The sequence below is a fragment of the Delphinus delphis genome, chromosome 18 (genome assembly GCF_949987515.2).
Source record: "Delphinus delphis chromosome 18, mDelDel1.2, whole genome shotgun sequence".
Classification (NCBI taxonomy): domain Eukaryota; kingdom Metazoa; phylum Chordata; class Mammalia; order Artiodactyla; family Delphinidae; genus Delphinus; species Delphinus delphis.
This window is the reverse complement of record NC_082700.1, coordinates 3,441,223-3,457,719: the sequence shown is the minus strand read 5'-3', so window position 1 is coordinate 3,457,719 and position 16,497 is coordinate 3,441,223. Positions and strand designations below refer to the sequence as shown.

The following is a 16,497-nucleotide window of genomic DNA, read 5'->3' as shown; positions in this document are numbered from 1 at the left end:
AAAGTATTGGGGCTTCCCTGGTGGCACAGTGGTTGAGAGTCCGCCTGACGATGCAGGGGACACGGGTTCGTGCCCCGGTCCGGGAAGATCCCACATGCCGCGGAGCGGCTGGGCCCGTGAGCCATGGCCGCTGAGCCTGCGTGTCCGGAGCCTGTGCTCCACAACGGGAGAGGCCACAACAGTGAGAGGCCCGCGTACCGCAAAAAAAAAAAAAAAAAAAAAAAAAAGTATTAATTAAAAAAAAATACTCCAGGGGAAAAAAGCATGAGTGGAGAACTGATAAAACAACATCAGCAGGATCTGGATAAGGGCCCAAGTCGGGTGGTGGGTACCTGAGCATTCATTAGAATAGTGCTCTACTTTTGTGTGTATTTGAAAACTTTCATAATAGAACTTAATGGGAAAAAACATCTGCAGAACACAGACTTCAAAGTGCCAACAGAGAATCACCTTTAGCACTTTAAAAAACTAAACACTTACTGCAGACAAAGTTTCAAGAGAATTTAATAAAAATTCCTCCTTTAAAACTAAATTATTTTAAAGATTTGGTTTAAAATTTTAAATCTGTTAAGGCAAAAGGTCTGAAGTATGCTATCACTTCAAAAATGGTATGACTTAAGAGGTTAACTTAAAAAAAATTCTATTACCATGCATCAAGTGAAAATAAAAATGAAAATACTGGTAATCTCCATGGAATTCTATTACAGTTAGGGATTGATTTAGACCCAGGCTTGGATGCTTTGAAGTTTAAAGGTTTTCTCCGACTATACGTAACTCCAAGAAAGACTTTTAATTATATCTGCTTGATGGAAAAAGTGTACGTATATTAACATTTCACCCAAATAATTTCTAAAAATGAACATATTACACAAGGTTCAAAATATTCAGTGACAAATTATTTTATTTTTATTATTTTAATAAATACAGTTTCCTGTGTTTAGAAGGGACAAATGTTGTTAGCAAGCTTTTTTTTATGCAGGGATCAATAAACATTTAAAACACACATAAAATTAAAGCAGTGAGACATGATTTTGCTACTAAGACTGTTTACTTTCTACAGAAATAAACTAAAAGAGATGGAAACAACCCAATGTCCAACAGAAGACAACGAGCTACACAGACTACGTACACACATGCAGTGAAATCCTGACTACTAAAGATGATGGTGAAGAAGTGTGTGTATGAACGTGGAATGTGGTTCACAATGATGAAAAAAGTTAAAATAACAGAGTGCATAGGACACTTGGATCTTGTTTTTTTTTTAAAGATCTTATCCATGGTTGTGTCTGGGCGTGATCTGGATTATTTTAGTTTTAGTCTTTTTCACTTACATATAATTTTAGCTATTTCTGTAGTAAGCATGGATACTTTTGTCCTGTGAATGAACAAATAAATACTTCACTTGGGTGTAGATGTCCAGATAGATGAACAGGCAATGAGAACTTACCTTCACATTTTCATGAATAGACTGAAGTTGTGCAGCTAAAGCTACAAATGTTTGATAAATTTTCTGCATAGCCATTGACAAATCTATAAGAGAAAATCATATTATCACACAAATATGTATACGACAATCGATAGCATTTTTCTATTACTTGAGTCCAATTTTTGGTACAGTTAATGTACAGGATGAATAAACTACACCAATACTTCCATGGATGAGAGAAGACAGCAGAACAGACTGAGAGAAGGATTCCTCCATCAGTAACCTGGGGGGCGGGGTGGGTGGGTGGGGTGCCCTAGGACATCTGCCATTACATCATAATAATTCATAACAAAGCATTTTATATTTATAGGAAATAAAGATCTAATTGAGGACTTTTAAGGAAATTGTCTTACGGCAGTTTAAGACAACTACTAGTAATAATCTAGAATATCGACTATATAACAGTTTAAGCTCTCTAACTGAAAAAACAGTGCTATTAAAAAAAAAATTACCACGGAAAGCATATTACCTTGAGGGGTGATGTGTGAATTGTTCGCTTGGGTGGCAAGATGGTTTTCCAGTTCTTCAATCTGTTGTCTGTACTGCTGGAGCTGCACCTCAAACTGCTGAACCAGGATTCTGAAGTAGCTATACAATAACATTTACCAAGTCAGATCAGTTTTAAAACACTGTTTCCTTTATATTCAAAATTCCAACAAAAATATGCCCCTGTTTATTTAAGTAGGGCCTTTGAATTAGTCTGATGACATAATGTATCTTTAAGTGACAGAGGTATTATTGAAACAAAAACCCAAACTTGTAAGTTATCAAGGTATGAAAAATAGATGCACAGCCTTACTCCATCATGAAAAAATACCAATTAAGGGATAATCTACAAAATAATACTCTTCAAAAATGTCAAGGTCATCAAAGAAAAGGAAAGACTGAATAAATGTTACGGATTGGAAGTGACTAAGGAGAAATAACAACTAAATCCAGTGTGAAAAGAATCCTAGAACAGAAAAAGTGCATTAGTGGAAAAGACAGTAAAATTCAAATAAGTTCTGTATTTTGGTTAATATAGTACCAATGTTAATCCTGTTCTTGATAATTATACTATGATTATGTAATATGTTAACAGTAAGGGAAGCAGGTAAGGGATATAAAAAAATTCTTTGTACTACCATTTTTCCAACTTTTCTATAAGTCTAAAATTCAAAAGAAAAAGTTCAAAAAAACCCGTGCAATTGTCAACTAGATTTTACAGCCAAATACTTACAGTTCTTATGTTTATAATCTGAAATACTACTGATATTTATAATCTGAAAACACTACAGTGTGCTACAGAAAGAGTACGTAATTATAATCACTATTCTGATAAATTTAACGAGAGAATGCTAGAAAGATAAAAAGGGACCTTGAATAGCACAAAACGCAGTCTGAACACGACTCCACGAGAAATGGGGAACTGTGAAAGCTTTTCACAGTGGAAAATCACACAATTCAACCCATCTCAAAATTATCTCTGATGGCAGCATGAAGAACAAGACAGCAGAATAAAATACTGAGGAAGTCCAGCGAAGGAGCTCACCCCATGCTAATCCGAATAAGATATCAGGAGTATCACTGTTATTGTCCATTTCCTGATTTTGATCACTGTACTATGGTTACATAAGAGAATATCCTTATGTTTAAGAAATACACTCTAAAGTACTCAAGCATTAACAGGTATCATGTCTGCAAACAACCCTAACTGTCCAGGGGGAAAATGTATTTACACATATGGAGAGCAAGGAACGAAACTGCAGTAGAAATGTTAACATGCAGGGAATCTGGATGGAAGATACATGAGAATTCTTTGTTTCATTCTTGAAACTTTTTTTGTAAATCTGAAAGTATAATAAAAAGAAAAAACAAAACAAAAGGGTGAGGGGCCAGGAGTCAACCAGACCCCTACCGCGCAGAAGCTCAGGACTCTCCTCTTCATGCCGCAGGCTCCTCATTTCTAAGACTGGACTGTGACAGCTGTGGAGGGTTTGTGGGAAAGCAGATCCAGCAGGTGAGGGGCCAAGCGCGCTGTGCGGCATGTGGCAAGCATTTGAGAATATGAGCTATTACTCTCTTGCACAACACAGGCAAGACACATACCACATGCATGGAAACCACATGAATATACAAGCTGGGTACAGGCGGCTTTTTCAGGTTCACTTATCTACACTTTGTAATTTTTCTTCCTGAAGATTTATTATGTATGCAAATAAAAGTTATGGAAATACGTGAAAGAGCTAAACTATACTTAGTATGCCCTGTTTAAGGAAGGGACTATCATAAAGTATTTTTTAATTGAAAGTCCTTATGGGTATAAGTTTCTACTCTCTGCACAATGTAATCAAGTAGAATAGACCCTGTAAGTAATATGAAGTGCAACTGCATAATAGTGGGTAAAAGCTCAGACCTTAGCCTTCACTTACCCTTCAATAAAATGGGGATGATATACCCTCTCAGAGTTATGATGAGAATTAAATTTAAAAATCCACATAAGGTGCCCAGACTTGCTACAAAGTAAACTAAAAATCCCTACCCTGTATACTGTTTTTACTGTTCTGCTTTTTTAAAGAGAGAAACATTTGTTTAACTTACTCAGCAGGAGCTGTATTCTCATGTTGGAGTCCAGGTGGTGTTTTCTGGGTTCTTAAAGCTATTTCAGCATTTTTTAACTCCTGATATAATAGAGGTTAAGAAAAAGAAAAAGTCAATTAAAAGTTAGGCTAAAAATACCGACTACCTCTGGACTGAAACTTCAACAACGCCATTCCTGGAGCTTCATATGCTGTGAGAACTTATGGATGAAGCCGCTTCCAGGCAAGACAAACTACACTTTTAACAAACTTTATAATAAATTTATGGTCTATTTTAAGAAACCATGGATTCCTGTAGGATTTGTGAAGTCAATTCATCCACAGTTAAAGACGGTGTTACTATTTTAAAATCTGTAATAATACAACTATAGAAAACACTATTTAAAAAAAGCAAGGTAGTAGTAATAACCCTGAGGTTGATGACAGCAGCAGTTAACATTCTGGGTACTTACTGTGTACCAAGCCCTGTGCTACAGGCTCCCCTTCTATTATCACGGTCACTCCTCAGTAACAACTCTATAAAGTGGGTGACGAAGTTACAGAGACATTAAGTAATTTGCCCAAGGCCACGTAGCTGGAAGACCTGAGACCTGAGTCTAGGGGCCCAATTTTGTATGCCTCACACACTTAACCTCCCTTCCACTCCTCTGCAGTGCCACTCTTATCTTCCAGCCAATGGTTTTTCAAGACTCATAATGCGTCTAACCCACTTACACTCCACATTCCTATCATTTCATTGCTTCTGCAACCTCTATTTCAACGCCTATTTAAGTTTCCCTTACTTAAAAAGAAGTCTCTTATCCTAACTTTATGTCTCCTGCAGCAACTTCTACCCTCATTTTACTGCCCAGCTGTGAAGTCTCTCTCTAACTGTCCCTTCCACCTCCGTGTTACCCTCCACCTCAGCCTTCCGTCCTGTGACTCTGGACACGGGCCCAGAGCCTGGACTGCCCAGCGCTGAGCCGCGCCTGGGTCTCACTGGCGGGGCCCCCTCCCGTAACGCTTAACAGCCTGCGGGTCCTCCAACACGCCCTCTTCCTGCCTCTGCGCCTTCCCCGTCACCCTGCCGCTTCCTCGCGGCCTGGGAACCACCGCCGCAGCTCTGGAGGCTCAACTCTGAGTGTGCCACTACTGCTCCACCCTGCTCCGGAGGGGGGCTGGAAGCGCCCACTGAGCCCTCTGCACTCCGTCACACCTTGTCCCTGGAACACTTACGTGAGTGCTTTAGCTCACTCTCCCTAGGATACTGTAAGCGTTTTGATCCCAAATGCCAGAGGAAGTGCTCTGCACATAACAAATACTTAAAAAGGTTCTCTGAATTTGTGGATTCAGCAATATAACTTCAATGAACCACATGGCACCTGCCCTGCCCATAGAAAACATTAACCACGCAACTTATCTGAACTCTTAAGTGATGTCCCCCAAACGGGGCATGTGAAAGACTTCGCTTCCATAAGGTTCTGGTCTTCACAACCTCAACGCTGCTCCTTACCTCAGAATTGCTTTTATTTCCCAGAAAGGCTTTCTTTGAACAAAAGGTTTTGGATTTAATAAGATGGATAACTCCTTCACTAAGGGAGTCAGAATGTTTCTGTTTTCAACTGGCAATTCACGAGACTGTGGGTAGAGCACGAATCCCTGTGTATTTGAAATAAGAGAAACCACAGAGCAAACCCCTTTGAGTTCTCATATAAACTTTCCTCAACGCAACTCAGAAGCCATTTTCCCTCAAGGGAACTCTCGACTCCCACCCTCTTCTCTCTCAGTCTTTGAGCACTTCACTTACCCCACGAGACGTTAGCACTTTGGAGTTTCTCCTTTTGTCTCTGAAAGACAAGTCTGGTTATGTGACAACTGTCTCACAAGTGCTTGTGGATGGAATCACCCAGTGTGAGAGTTACAATGGTTCCCATTCTTGTGTTCATTTTTTTCCCTTGAGTTTGCCTCCTCTATTACTTTGATAATGACCTTGTGCATATAATTTCATAAAAATTTCACACATGAAATTTAGAATTTCCTATAATGTTTAATCAGAGTCAAAGCACTCTCCACAGTCTAAAGGCTTAAGTAACATTCTGTTCCTCCTAGGAAATTCTGATATCTGAAATATTTGATGATAAGGGAAGAATAAGTGGGCAGGAAACATGGGGGAATACTTTATTCATATTTAACCAAAGCATTTGTAAGTGACCAGGAAACGTGAAAGCAGACAATAAAGCCTTTGAATCCTCTTTAAGTATCATAGTTTAGATTAGCTTTTTTTTGGTAACACATTTATTAAAAATGTCACGAAGTATTCTCCAATAGTTGACTTAAAGACACATAAGCAGGTAGAAACTTCCAGTTACAAAATACGTAAGTCCTGGGGATACAACCTACAGCCTGGTGACAACAGGTAACAATACTACACTGTACATCTGAAAGTTGCTAAGACTGTAGATCTTAAAAGTTCTCATCTGAAGAGGAAAAAAAATTGTAACTATTTGTGCTGATGGGTATTAATTAGACTTCTTGTGGTCATCATTTCACAACATACACAAACATTGAATCATTACGTTGTACACCTAAAACTAATAACGTTATATGTCAATTACAGTTCAATAAAAAGACACAAAGCACTTAAAAAATTTTTACTTAAAATATTATCACTTAATTTATGAAGAGCATAGCACTCTGATAAACCCATTAAAAAGGCATATCACATAAAGTTCATTAACAGATCAGGGAAAACTTTAGAGAAAGATTTCTAGATTGCCACGATCAGATCAAGTATACTGTATAACTGTGAAATATAAAACAAGTAAATCATCTATCATCATTCTTCCCCACTGATATAAAGAAGATATTTTACGTTATATATTATACCACCGGGACAAGAAGCAAGTAGACATTAGTGACAGAAGGTATTAGCCTCATTACCATTTTTATTAACTAAGACCTAACGAAACTAGCAAGTCACTGGAACTTAATATCTATAAAGCATGATATAATTTATATTTAACAACTGACAGATTAAAAAAATGTGTTTTTCCCTCTTGTATAATATAATAATTTAGGCAGTAGGCATGCTTGTGAAACAAAGCAGTCGGAGCATAGAGCTGGGTCACCAGGGTCTGAATCTACGCTCTTAGAAACAAAGCTCTCCTGTTTTCTTGTTTGAGGTAATAACAGTACCTACCTCATAGGGTTGTTGTGAAAAATCACTAGGTTAATATATCTAAATTGCTTAGAATACTGCCTCATACATAGTAAATGCTCAATAAAACCCAGTAACTATTAGTATAGTAATTTAAAAGTATATGCGCTGTACGGTTTTCTTATAGCATGTCGGTATGAAACTTCATAATTTTAAAAAGACCTATTTCTATTTGAAAAACAAACAAACAAAAATCCTACAATGAAATGACAGTTTACCTGAGCAGTTTCTATTTTCAATTTGTCAATATTGAGAGTGTTCCTCTGTAATCCACTGGCAGCCAATGACAAAAGCTGCTTCAGAGCTTTAATATCTTCCTGCACTTTAAGCATTGCTTTTGAAGACATTCTACTAATTTCTTCTTGGACTTGTTTTTGTTCCTTCACAAATTTCCTAAAAAAATAAATAAAACTCAGTTTTAAAAAAATACACTTTTGGTTTTATACAGAAAAAAAAGTAGACTGGTGAGAGTTTTAAGTCCAAGTGTTTTAAGAAGCAACTATTAAAAATTCACCTAGAGTTCACAGAATGGCAGTCACAGAATTTTAATTCCTTTATTTATTTAATTCCATTGTTCTGTGTTCTCCCTGATTTCTAAAAGCACCACAATGCTCCCCAAGTTAAAACACTTAGGAGGAGGAGAGGGTCCCCCTGAAACACCTCCCAGCACTCCAGTCTGATTCATCTACTGATGACACCTCACACACTTACTGCAGGTTGTCCACGTCCTGGCAGATGACAGAAGGTAGAGTCTCATCCTTCAGTGCTTTACTATCCCTAAGAAAGATGCCACAGGCGCATTAATACCAGAGATCATAAAAAGCTGACAGCTATCTGTACATCTTCTTTGGAGCAATGTCTCTTTAGGTCTTCCATACCTATAGCTGATTCACTGTGTTGTACAGCAGAAATTAACACAACATTGTAAAACAATTATATTCTAATAAAGATGTTAGGAAAAAAAAAGCTGACAGCTGAGTTCTACAACAGTATGTGTTAAGATACAAGAAAACAGAGCAAATATCTTGAAGTTCTTTATAAAGAACAATAAACTTCATGATCTACAAAATAACTAACAATTCATCTGACATGGAGGTTTCTTTTCTAAGGAGATTGGCATCTATTATAAGTACACCTAGATGCATTTGACTAAATGTTCAAGAACAAAATAAGAAAATACTACAGACGGGATGAAATATTAATTTAAGTTCCTCCAGCTCAAAAATTCCATGACTGACTTTTCATTCAGTTCAAAAATATTACAGCATTCACTAAAGGAAGTCTGAAAAACTTCTCACAATGAGTTGCTCACAATATTTTACAACGTCAATCTGTTCTTCAACAAAATAAGACCTAGGAGTAGCTTAAAGGATTGATGACTATTTAAGGAAGACAGGAATAAATGTAACTGGGCTGTAATGGCGGGAGCCGCAGATCTGTACAACTTCGGGGACATAACCCTGGGCAAACGGCAGGCTCTCGCTGCTTCCCCCTTTACGTAACAAATACACACAAGATGTTTGGGAGGCGGGAGCTTCGTCATTTACTTACAAATGTTTTATTTAATGTAATAGAAATTATGTGAGAATACAATTGGCAAGAAAATAATGATCTTCAAATGTATATATGACGTACATGGAGGCTATTCTCCCTCTTCAACATCAGTGAATGGTGCTGGGACAGTAATTTATATATAAAATAAACAGTATATATACATTTTTAATTTGTATATATAAATAAAAAGTGCTCCAAGAGTAAAGTTCCATGAGTTGTTCAACATTTACTAAGTTAAAAAGACACATACATATATTTGTGTTTATTTATATTATTTGGGGAAAACCAACTATTTCCTAGAAATAAATGGTTATAAATTTTCTTAAAGATCTGACCTTCCATAATCTCTCCAGAGCCTATGCTTATTATTTTATTTTTGACAAAAACTTTAAAAGAATTTTTCTTCTAAGTACCTATAAGGTTCCATTTACTTCCAACCATACATTGGCCTATAGTTTAATAAGTAAAACTCTTTAATTAAAATATTTTAAAAGTCAAACTGTAAACTTACTCTGGTCTTGTCCCCGTTTTATCACCTAGAAAATTCAAGAAGCTTCGTGTAAAAATAGGTTATTTATCAATGTATTCCAAATACAAATTTTAAGTTAACACAAACTAAAGTATAAATAAAAATTGTTAAGGATTTCTTAGAATGCCTCTTAAACAGCAAGTGATGTCACGACTTGTCACGAACTCTAAACACAGCATGTTACAGACATGTTTATGTACACATAAACAGTTATGTAGCTGATGTGCATCCATTTCTTTCAAGGGCAAGAATCTTCCTTTTTCAACTATCTTCCCTGAAAAATCTTCTTGCCTAGGAGTTTAACTCCTGAGAGCTTTATCTGACACTTTTTAAGGCCCTCTTAACAGGCTGCTCCACCTGAGAAAAAAAAATAAGTTGCTAAAACATCTAAGGCTATTTTTTGAATTATGGAGTTACTAAAAAGAAAATTAAGTAAAAACAAGAGACAGGACCTTATGTTTAAAATTTTTCATTCAAAGAGAAATAAATCCAAATTTTCTAAGATTAAAAGGATTTTACCAACTTTTAGGATAGTAATTCACTCTTTAAAACAAGTATCTCCTACAATAAAACCCATGTCCAATTTCTGAAATCCCTATACAGATACAGGACACTGAATATTTTACAACTTCATGCATCATGCCATTCTAAGCTCTTCCAAGCGGTCAGTGCAGTGTGTACGCACGCGCTCCAGCCGAACATGCTTTCATCAGAAACAGAATAGGTGTTGCGAAACAAACAAGCAGATCACACACACACAACCAACAACCACAAAAAAAGTGCAAAATGAATTTGGGTTGGAAAAAAGTTTTTAAAGAATATTAGGCATGCCAAGAGCACAGCAAAAAGGGCATTTTCATACTGGTTGGTGAGTAAATAAAGTGGTAAAACCTTTCTGGAAAGCAATTTCACAATATATGCCAAGAGACTCCAAAATGTCCCTCCCTATAAGCCTATGATTCGATTTCTAGGTATCTGCCCTAAGGAAATAACCAAAATATGAACAAAATTTATAATAAAAGCACACAGCATCTTCTGCGTGCCTGGCTCTCCTAAGGTTTTACAAACAGCAATCCTCAAACCAACCCCATGAAGCAGGGACTGTTATTTCCCCTACTTTACAAAGCACCGAGATAGCCTGAATAAGGTCACAGAGCCTGTGAACAGCTAAGCCAGGACCTGCAGCCAGCAAACCAGCTACAGAGCTGACACTTAACTACCATACTATGTTGCCTCTCTCTACAAGGATACCCAATACAGTGATGCTTCCCAGAGCGAAGATCTGGAAACAAACACTAACCGCAGGATGGTGGCTGACTGCACGATGACACATCCATTCATAAAACTGACATTAAGCAGCATTAAAATATTTGTAAAGAATTACGGACACTGACTAAAACTTGTGATATATTACACGAGAAAGAACAGGTTACAAAACATGTACACGGTCCCGATTTTTAAAATGCATATTAAAACACGCATTAAGATAGTTACATAAGACATATGCACATACAAATCTGTCTACAAAAATAAAATCTTAAATGCACAACACACACAAAATTTGTGAACTATAATGCAAACTTAAAAATAATACCTTTACTATTGAATATTTAACTAACAGTCTTCCAGACATAGGAATTTCAGTTCCGTAAACAGCACTGTTAGAACGTGAAATTAAGAGTAACATTACTTACTCTTTTTATCCGATGAGCTGCTAAAATCTATGCCTCCAAGGCCTTCGTTGCCAGCAGCTGAAGTAGCTGCTGCAGTTCCCAGAGACAGACCTAAAGCATTTTGTCCAAGTCCTACAAACAAGCCAGATGCCACTCATGAAGTTCCTCAGTCTTTATAATGATTTCCCCACTGACCAAAGCACTCAAATACATTTAAGTTGGATCCCAGATTATTTTCATTCTTGATTTAGACAAATAGTAAGATACAAGTCTAGAGCATGCTTTGGACAAAGACTGATAATCTCGCTTGGATTCAATGGTATATGTAGTTTGAATGATGTGATTTTATTTATTAAAACGGCCAGAATATATCTGTTCATGGATATTTGTGGATACTCGATTTTATTTGTTGTTTTTAAACCCTCTCTATCAAAGCAGTTTTAGTTTGCATATTTTCAGGTGAATACATCTTGTCTTCCAATCATGCTTTGGAATTCTATACTTTTAAAATAATGTAGTACCGGATGTGTTAATTAACTTGATGGGGGGGAAACAATGTATACAGTCAAATCTTTATGTTGTACACTTTAAATATCTCACAATTTTATTTGTCAATCACACCTCAACAAAGCTGGGGGAAAATAAATAAAATAAATTAAATAAAATAAATAAATAAAATAAGCAAAATTTCAAAGATCCTGCACTGGTCAATCACATAAGTCCATGCATTCTCAAGCTGACACAATTGTGTTTTTAGACAAGATGCTATTTACTTTAAAAACAGGAAATAGCAGGCTATACTGGATAAGAGCATGGGATAAATGAAAACTGGATTTAAATCCTGATAATGTGTTAAAAAACACAGCTGAATGAATGTTATGAATTTTTAAAAAATCAGTGGCACGTTTAGGTTAACATAACCATAAAGTAAGCATTGAATACTGTGTCAAAGAACCTAACAAAATTCAGAACAGACCTAAAAACTTAATAACAAGACACAAAAACTACCCTCTAACTCTTGTTTCTATTATTTTTGTGGTTTGCTCCCATGGGAATCTTTGGGAAAGATGTTTATTTATCCTGCAAAGAAATGTACATTATAGTCAACTAATGATTTGGTTATTAGAAGACACTTACAAAATTGACTATAATAAAATCATTTAATACTTGTTTTTAATATCCTGACTTCAAAGCACTCTAACACCCTTTCCTAACATCTATAACAGAAAGCCATTCCCAGAACCCGGCTTATGAGGTCAAGTTGTGCCACAGTGAATTTAGAGGCTAAACGATTCAAGACTATCCAACTGCCGTTTATTAAAAAGACAAATTTCTCTATAGAATAGTTTACTGACTCCGGAAACAGGCTCTTTCTTGCCTCCTTACCTAGTCAGTCAATGCTGAGAAAATGCATTTCTAAAATACGGCAATAATGTATGAACAACTTTATTTTATAATTCAGTTTTTACACTAAAAGGAAAACATAAAGGTTCAAGAGACCACATGATCTGCTCAAAAGACCAAAACAAAGACAGTAAATTTAAACATGAATATTTACTCTTCTGGAGAGTAAATATCACAGTTACCTGATGCTGCCGTGCTTGCGCTTTGGAAAAGCGGCCCTCCCAAACCCGTCAAGGCTCCCCCTAAAGAGAGGCCTGCTGGTGCAGTGGTGGCTGCAGCTGCCGTCCCACTCAGGCTGCTCAGAGTGAATCCTGTGGACGCTATAAACAGTGAGCCCGTAAGCCCCCAAGAGCGCGAGCATCACAGAAAACACAAGACACCTTCTTAAAAACTGACGTCACGATAAACCTGGCTCTTGAGAAAAACCACTCACTAAAGCTAACATTATACATACTTAAGAACAGAAAGAAATAGTACCTTTAAAGCAAAAACCAGTGACAGGAATAAGGGCTTTGGTTAATACCAGCATGGTATCAGGTAAGTGACTCCAGACAGTAATAGAGTTTTCAACCCAGGCCACCAGCTCCACACTCAAAACCAGATGAATCCTAAGGCAAGCAAGGTTTATGCAAACTCTCTACCCTTCCCTGTCACCAAAGTGCGCCTTGAAAACAACGCAGACATCAAGAGTTTCACGTGTGCCCTCTCACCCGCTCCCCTGCTTTGCTCTGTAAAGAGACGAGACCAACTTCCAAGAGGGCCTCTGCTGCTTTAATGCTCAAGGCTGATCTTCACAAACCAGTAATTCAGTAGGTCAACGCTGCTGAATGACTGAAATAAAAATTCTCCCAAACTGAAGTTATCTTTACCAAAGGTGGATACCTACATTCACTGACCGAGGGAAATAAGAACTCAACCAGAAAATGCCACCCTTCCCCGACACGCCTCACCTGCAGGAGTCGACGTCAGAGCGGACGAGAGCGTGAGACCGCCAGCCGAGGCAGACGTGATGGGCAGCGCAAACGGTGTGGCGGACGCCGCGGGTTTACTGAAGCCTAAGCTGAAGCCTGCCGTGGACGCAGAGGTGGTGGCCGGTGGGCCTGTAAAAAAATATCCCAGCTTGCCGTAGCTGCATGCGTATTACACAGGTATCAATCAGGAGCCTAGAAGTCTACTTTTCGTAGATGGAACAAAGGTATATGTACTTACATACGTATGAGAGAGAAAAACCATTCACCAAATCAGGGTGCACACTAAAGATGAAAATCCAATCTATGCGGTAATACTGAAACTCAATCTCAGCCCTACCTCTAAATACACCTAAAACGGCACTTCCCCCTCCTTTCCTTTACACTCAACAGAACACAGTCCTTCTTCTCCAAGACTATTTAAAACATCTTCTCTGCTGCTTGAAATCCTCCTCCTCTGCTTCCGTGTCTGTCAGTGCCCTCCAGTCCCTTCTGTCCATCTCCCTCCTCGGTTCACCTCTTTTTATTTTTTTAATTTATTTACTTATTTTTGGCTGCACTGGGTCTTCGTTGCTGCGCGTGGGCTTTCTCTAGTTGCAGCGAGCGGGGGCTACTCATCGTTCTGGTGCATGGTCTTCTCATTGTGGTGGCTTCTCTTGCTGTGGAGCATGGGCTCTAGGCGCACTGGCTTCAGTAATTGTGGCACGTGGGCTCATTAGTTGTGGCGCATGGGCTTAGTTGCTCCGCGGCATGTGAGATCTTCCCGGACCAGGGCTCAAACCCGTGTCCCCTGCACTGGCAGGTGGATTCTTAACCACTGCGCCACCGGAGAAGCCCTCGCCTCTTTTTTTAAATTGAAGTATAGCTGATTTACAGCGATTCAGCTGTACAGCAAAGTGATTCAGTTTTATACATATACACACACACACACATATATATTCTTTTTCAGGTTCTTTTCCATTATAGGTTATTACAAGATGTTAAATCTAGTTACCTGTGCTATACAGCAGGTCCTCGCTGTCTATCTGCTTTACACGTACTAGTTGTGTATCTCTGTCCACTTCTTAAATGCTCCTCCCGATGGCTCCATTCTTGCTCCCTCACTTCCTGAAACATCTCACCCACTTTCAGAATCTCACTATATGTTCGTGGGTCTAAATCTACATCTACCTGAGCCTCCAAAGGCTATAGCTCTACCTGGATGTCCCTCTGGACCCCTACACATCTCCCTATAAAAAAATTTCCTAAATCCCCCAGGGTCAATGTGGTTGCTCAAGCCAGAAATCATAATCATCCTTGACATTCCCTCGCTCCCCTGTATTCTATCAGTACAAGCCCTGTCAATTCTACTTCAGAGATATCCCTGGATTACAAACATCCTCAAAAACCTTAGTTCAGGCCATCTCTCTCTCAAGAACTATTACAATAACCTCCACGATCAGTCTCCTCCAACCTCCAATCTACTCTTGGAATTATCTCGTTACTTTAAAAAAGAACAAAATAACATGCTGGCGATTCCCCCGACTTAAGGTTCCCACTAAATCTATACATTAGTCTTTAAAATAGATTCTAAAGGCTTGGTACCCAAAACCCTTTCCTATGTGGTCCTAACCCGCTCCGCCAATCTCCTCTTCCTACCATGCCTACCCTCAGAATCCTAAACTCCACGAGCAAAGTACCTTTCCTGTTTCCCTGGATCCTCTGACGACTGGCCTCTGCGCTCTCCCCTCCTGCCTGAACAGTGCTTCCTGCCCCGCCAATCAACAACTCCTCTCCTCCTCAGCCTTCCTAGTGCCTTTCATGCGTCTCTTAGAGCGCATGTCAGATGACACAAGAACCCATCGCTCGGCCTGCCTGCTCCCTTTGCCTCACAACAGGCTGAAGGTCTTGCTCAGGCACCCAGCGGCCCCTGACCTCATCAGGGTCCTGCACCACGTTCCGCTGATACTCAATGATCAAGGCATTGTGTAGACTCCCGGCCACAGCCAGGAACTAGTAGTTACGCTAAGTTACTAAACGGAGAATTTATGAATGACCTGCATTTTGGCTTCTCCTGAAGGCACTCAGAGAAAAGAAGTCAGAAACTATGCTTCTGGATCGTCCTTGCCACAAGTGGAAGTCCCTGCCAGAGTAACGTGCTGTGAAACACGCACAGGCTCTAAAATCTCAGGACAGGATCCAACTGCTCGCCCTTGTAACCAGTCCTGTCCGAAACTTTGGTGGTAGACAGACGTGCTTTCTGTTGATAACATGTAAGTGGCATCTAAGTGAGGCAAGTTCACCAATCTTTAATTTATTTCAATTTTAAGTTTACATTTAATTAAATTAAGTCACTTTAATTGCAGTTCCTCACTGTCCTCTTGTCCTTTCACATCATTTCCTGGCATCCAGGTCAAGGTGCCGTCACCCTGGTTACCCACATTCCCTGCAGCATATCACGATAGAGAACCATGATATTTTTGAGCTGGAAGGGAATTCAAAACCTTTTGATTACAATACCCTCATCTGACAGATAACTAAAAGCCGCCAGATATGACCATCTAAGGCCTCACAATTATTTAGAGGTACAACCAGCGCTTAATTCCAAGACTTCTGGCCTAAAGTTTGGTTCTTTTTTCACTAAAAGGGCTTAAATGACTGAAAAATATAAATGTGAAATAAATTTTGACAGAAAAAGCCAATTCTGTATTAAATTTTTTTTTCTGAACTAAAAAAGGATTACATAATCATCGATTTTTTAAAAATAGTCAAATACTGAAAGGTTCTTTGAAAAGTCAGTATCTATGATCTATATTCAGTTCCTTATATGTTTCTTCTATAGCCCAGCTCTGTAAGAGATTAGCAAAGAGTAGAAAAACCAGAGATCTGGGACCTTCCCTCAAAAATTCCTACTCGGAGTTAATCCTGTAGTTACAGCTGTTGCTATTCCTGGGGACAAAAAGAGAAATAAACTTTAATCACCAGTGGCAGATGGCATTCTTTTGGCCTGTAACAGGGCAAGACTTGGAATCACCCTCAGGGAGTGATGACACTGCTGGTAAGACTAACGCGTATCACAGTATCTTCCACCACAACCACTGCCTAATACAGCGTTCCTTCTATAGCACT

At 38.6% G+C, this 16,497-nt stretch overlaps 1 protein-coding gene across 5 annotated transcripts in view; it reads right to left on the bottom strand.

Moving 5' to 3' along the window:
- Positions 1-16,497, bottom strand: part of NUP58 (nucleoporin 58) — a 34,971-nt gene that overhangs the window by 12,445 nt on the left and 6,029 nt on the right. For 3 of the 5 annotated variants that reach the window (XM_059995739.1, XM_059995742.1, XM_059995740.1), the window contains exons 3-11: positions 13,372-13,521; positions 12,604-12,741; positions 11,039-11,149; positions 9,327-9,351; positions 7,973-8,038; positions 7,480-7,654; positions 4,067-4,146; positions 1,956-2,074; positions 1,448-1,530 (exon numbers count right to left, since the gene is read on the bottom strand). In XM_059995739.1, coding sequence (XP_059851722.1) covers positions 1,448-1,530; positions 1,956-2,074; positions 4,067-4,146; positions 7,480-7,654; positions 7,973-8,038; positions 9,327-9,351; positions 11,039-11,149; positions 12,604-12,741; positions 13,372-13,521 — 947 coding nt within the window. The remainder of the gene's footprint in view (positions 1-1,447; positions 1,531-1,955; positions 2,075-4,066; positions 4,147-7,479; positions 7,655-7,972; positions 8,039-9,326; positions 9,352-11,038; positions 11,150-12,603; positions 12,742-13,371; positions 13,522-16,497) is intronic. The other 2 variants (XM_059995741.1, XM_059995743.1) reach the window with 2 other exon arrangements.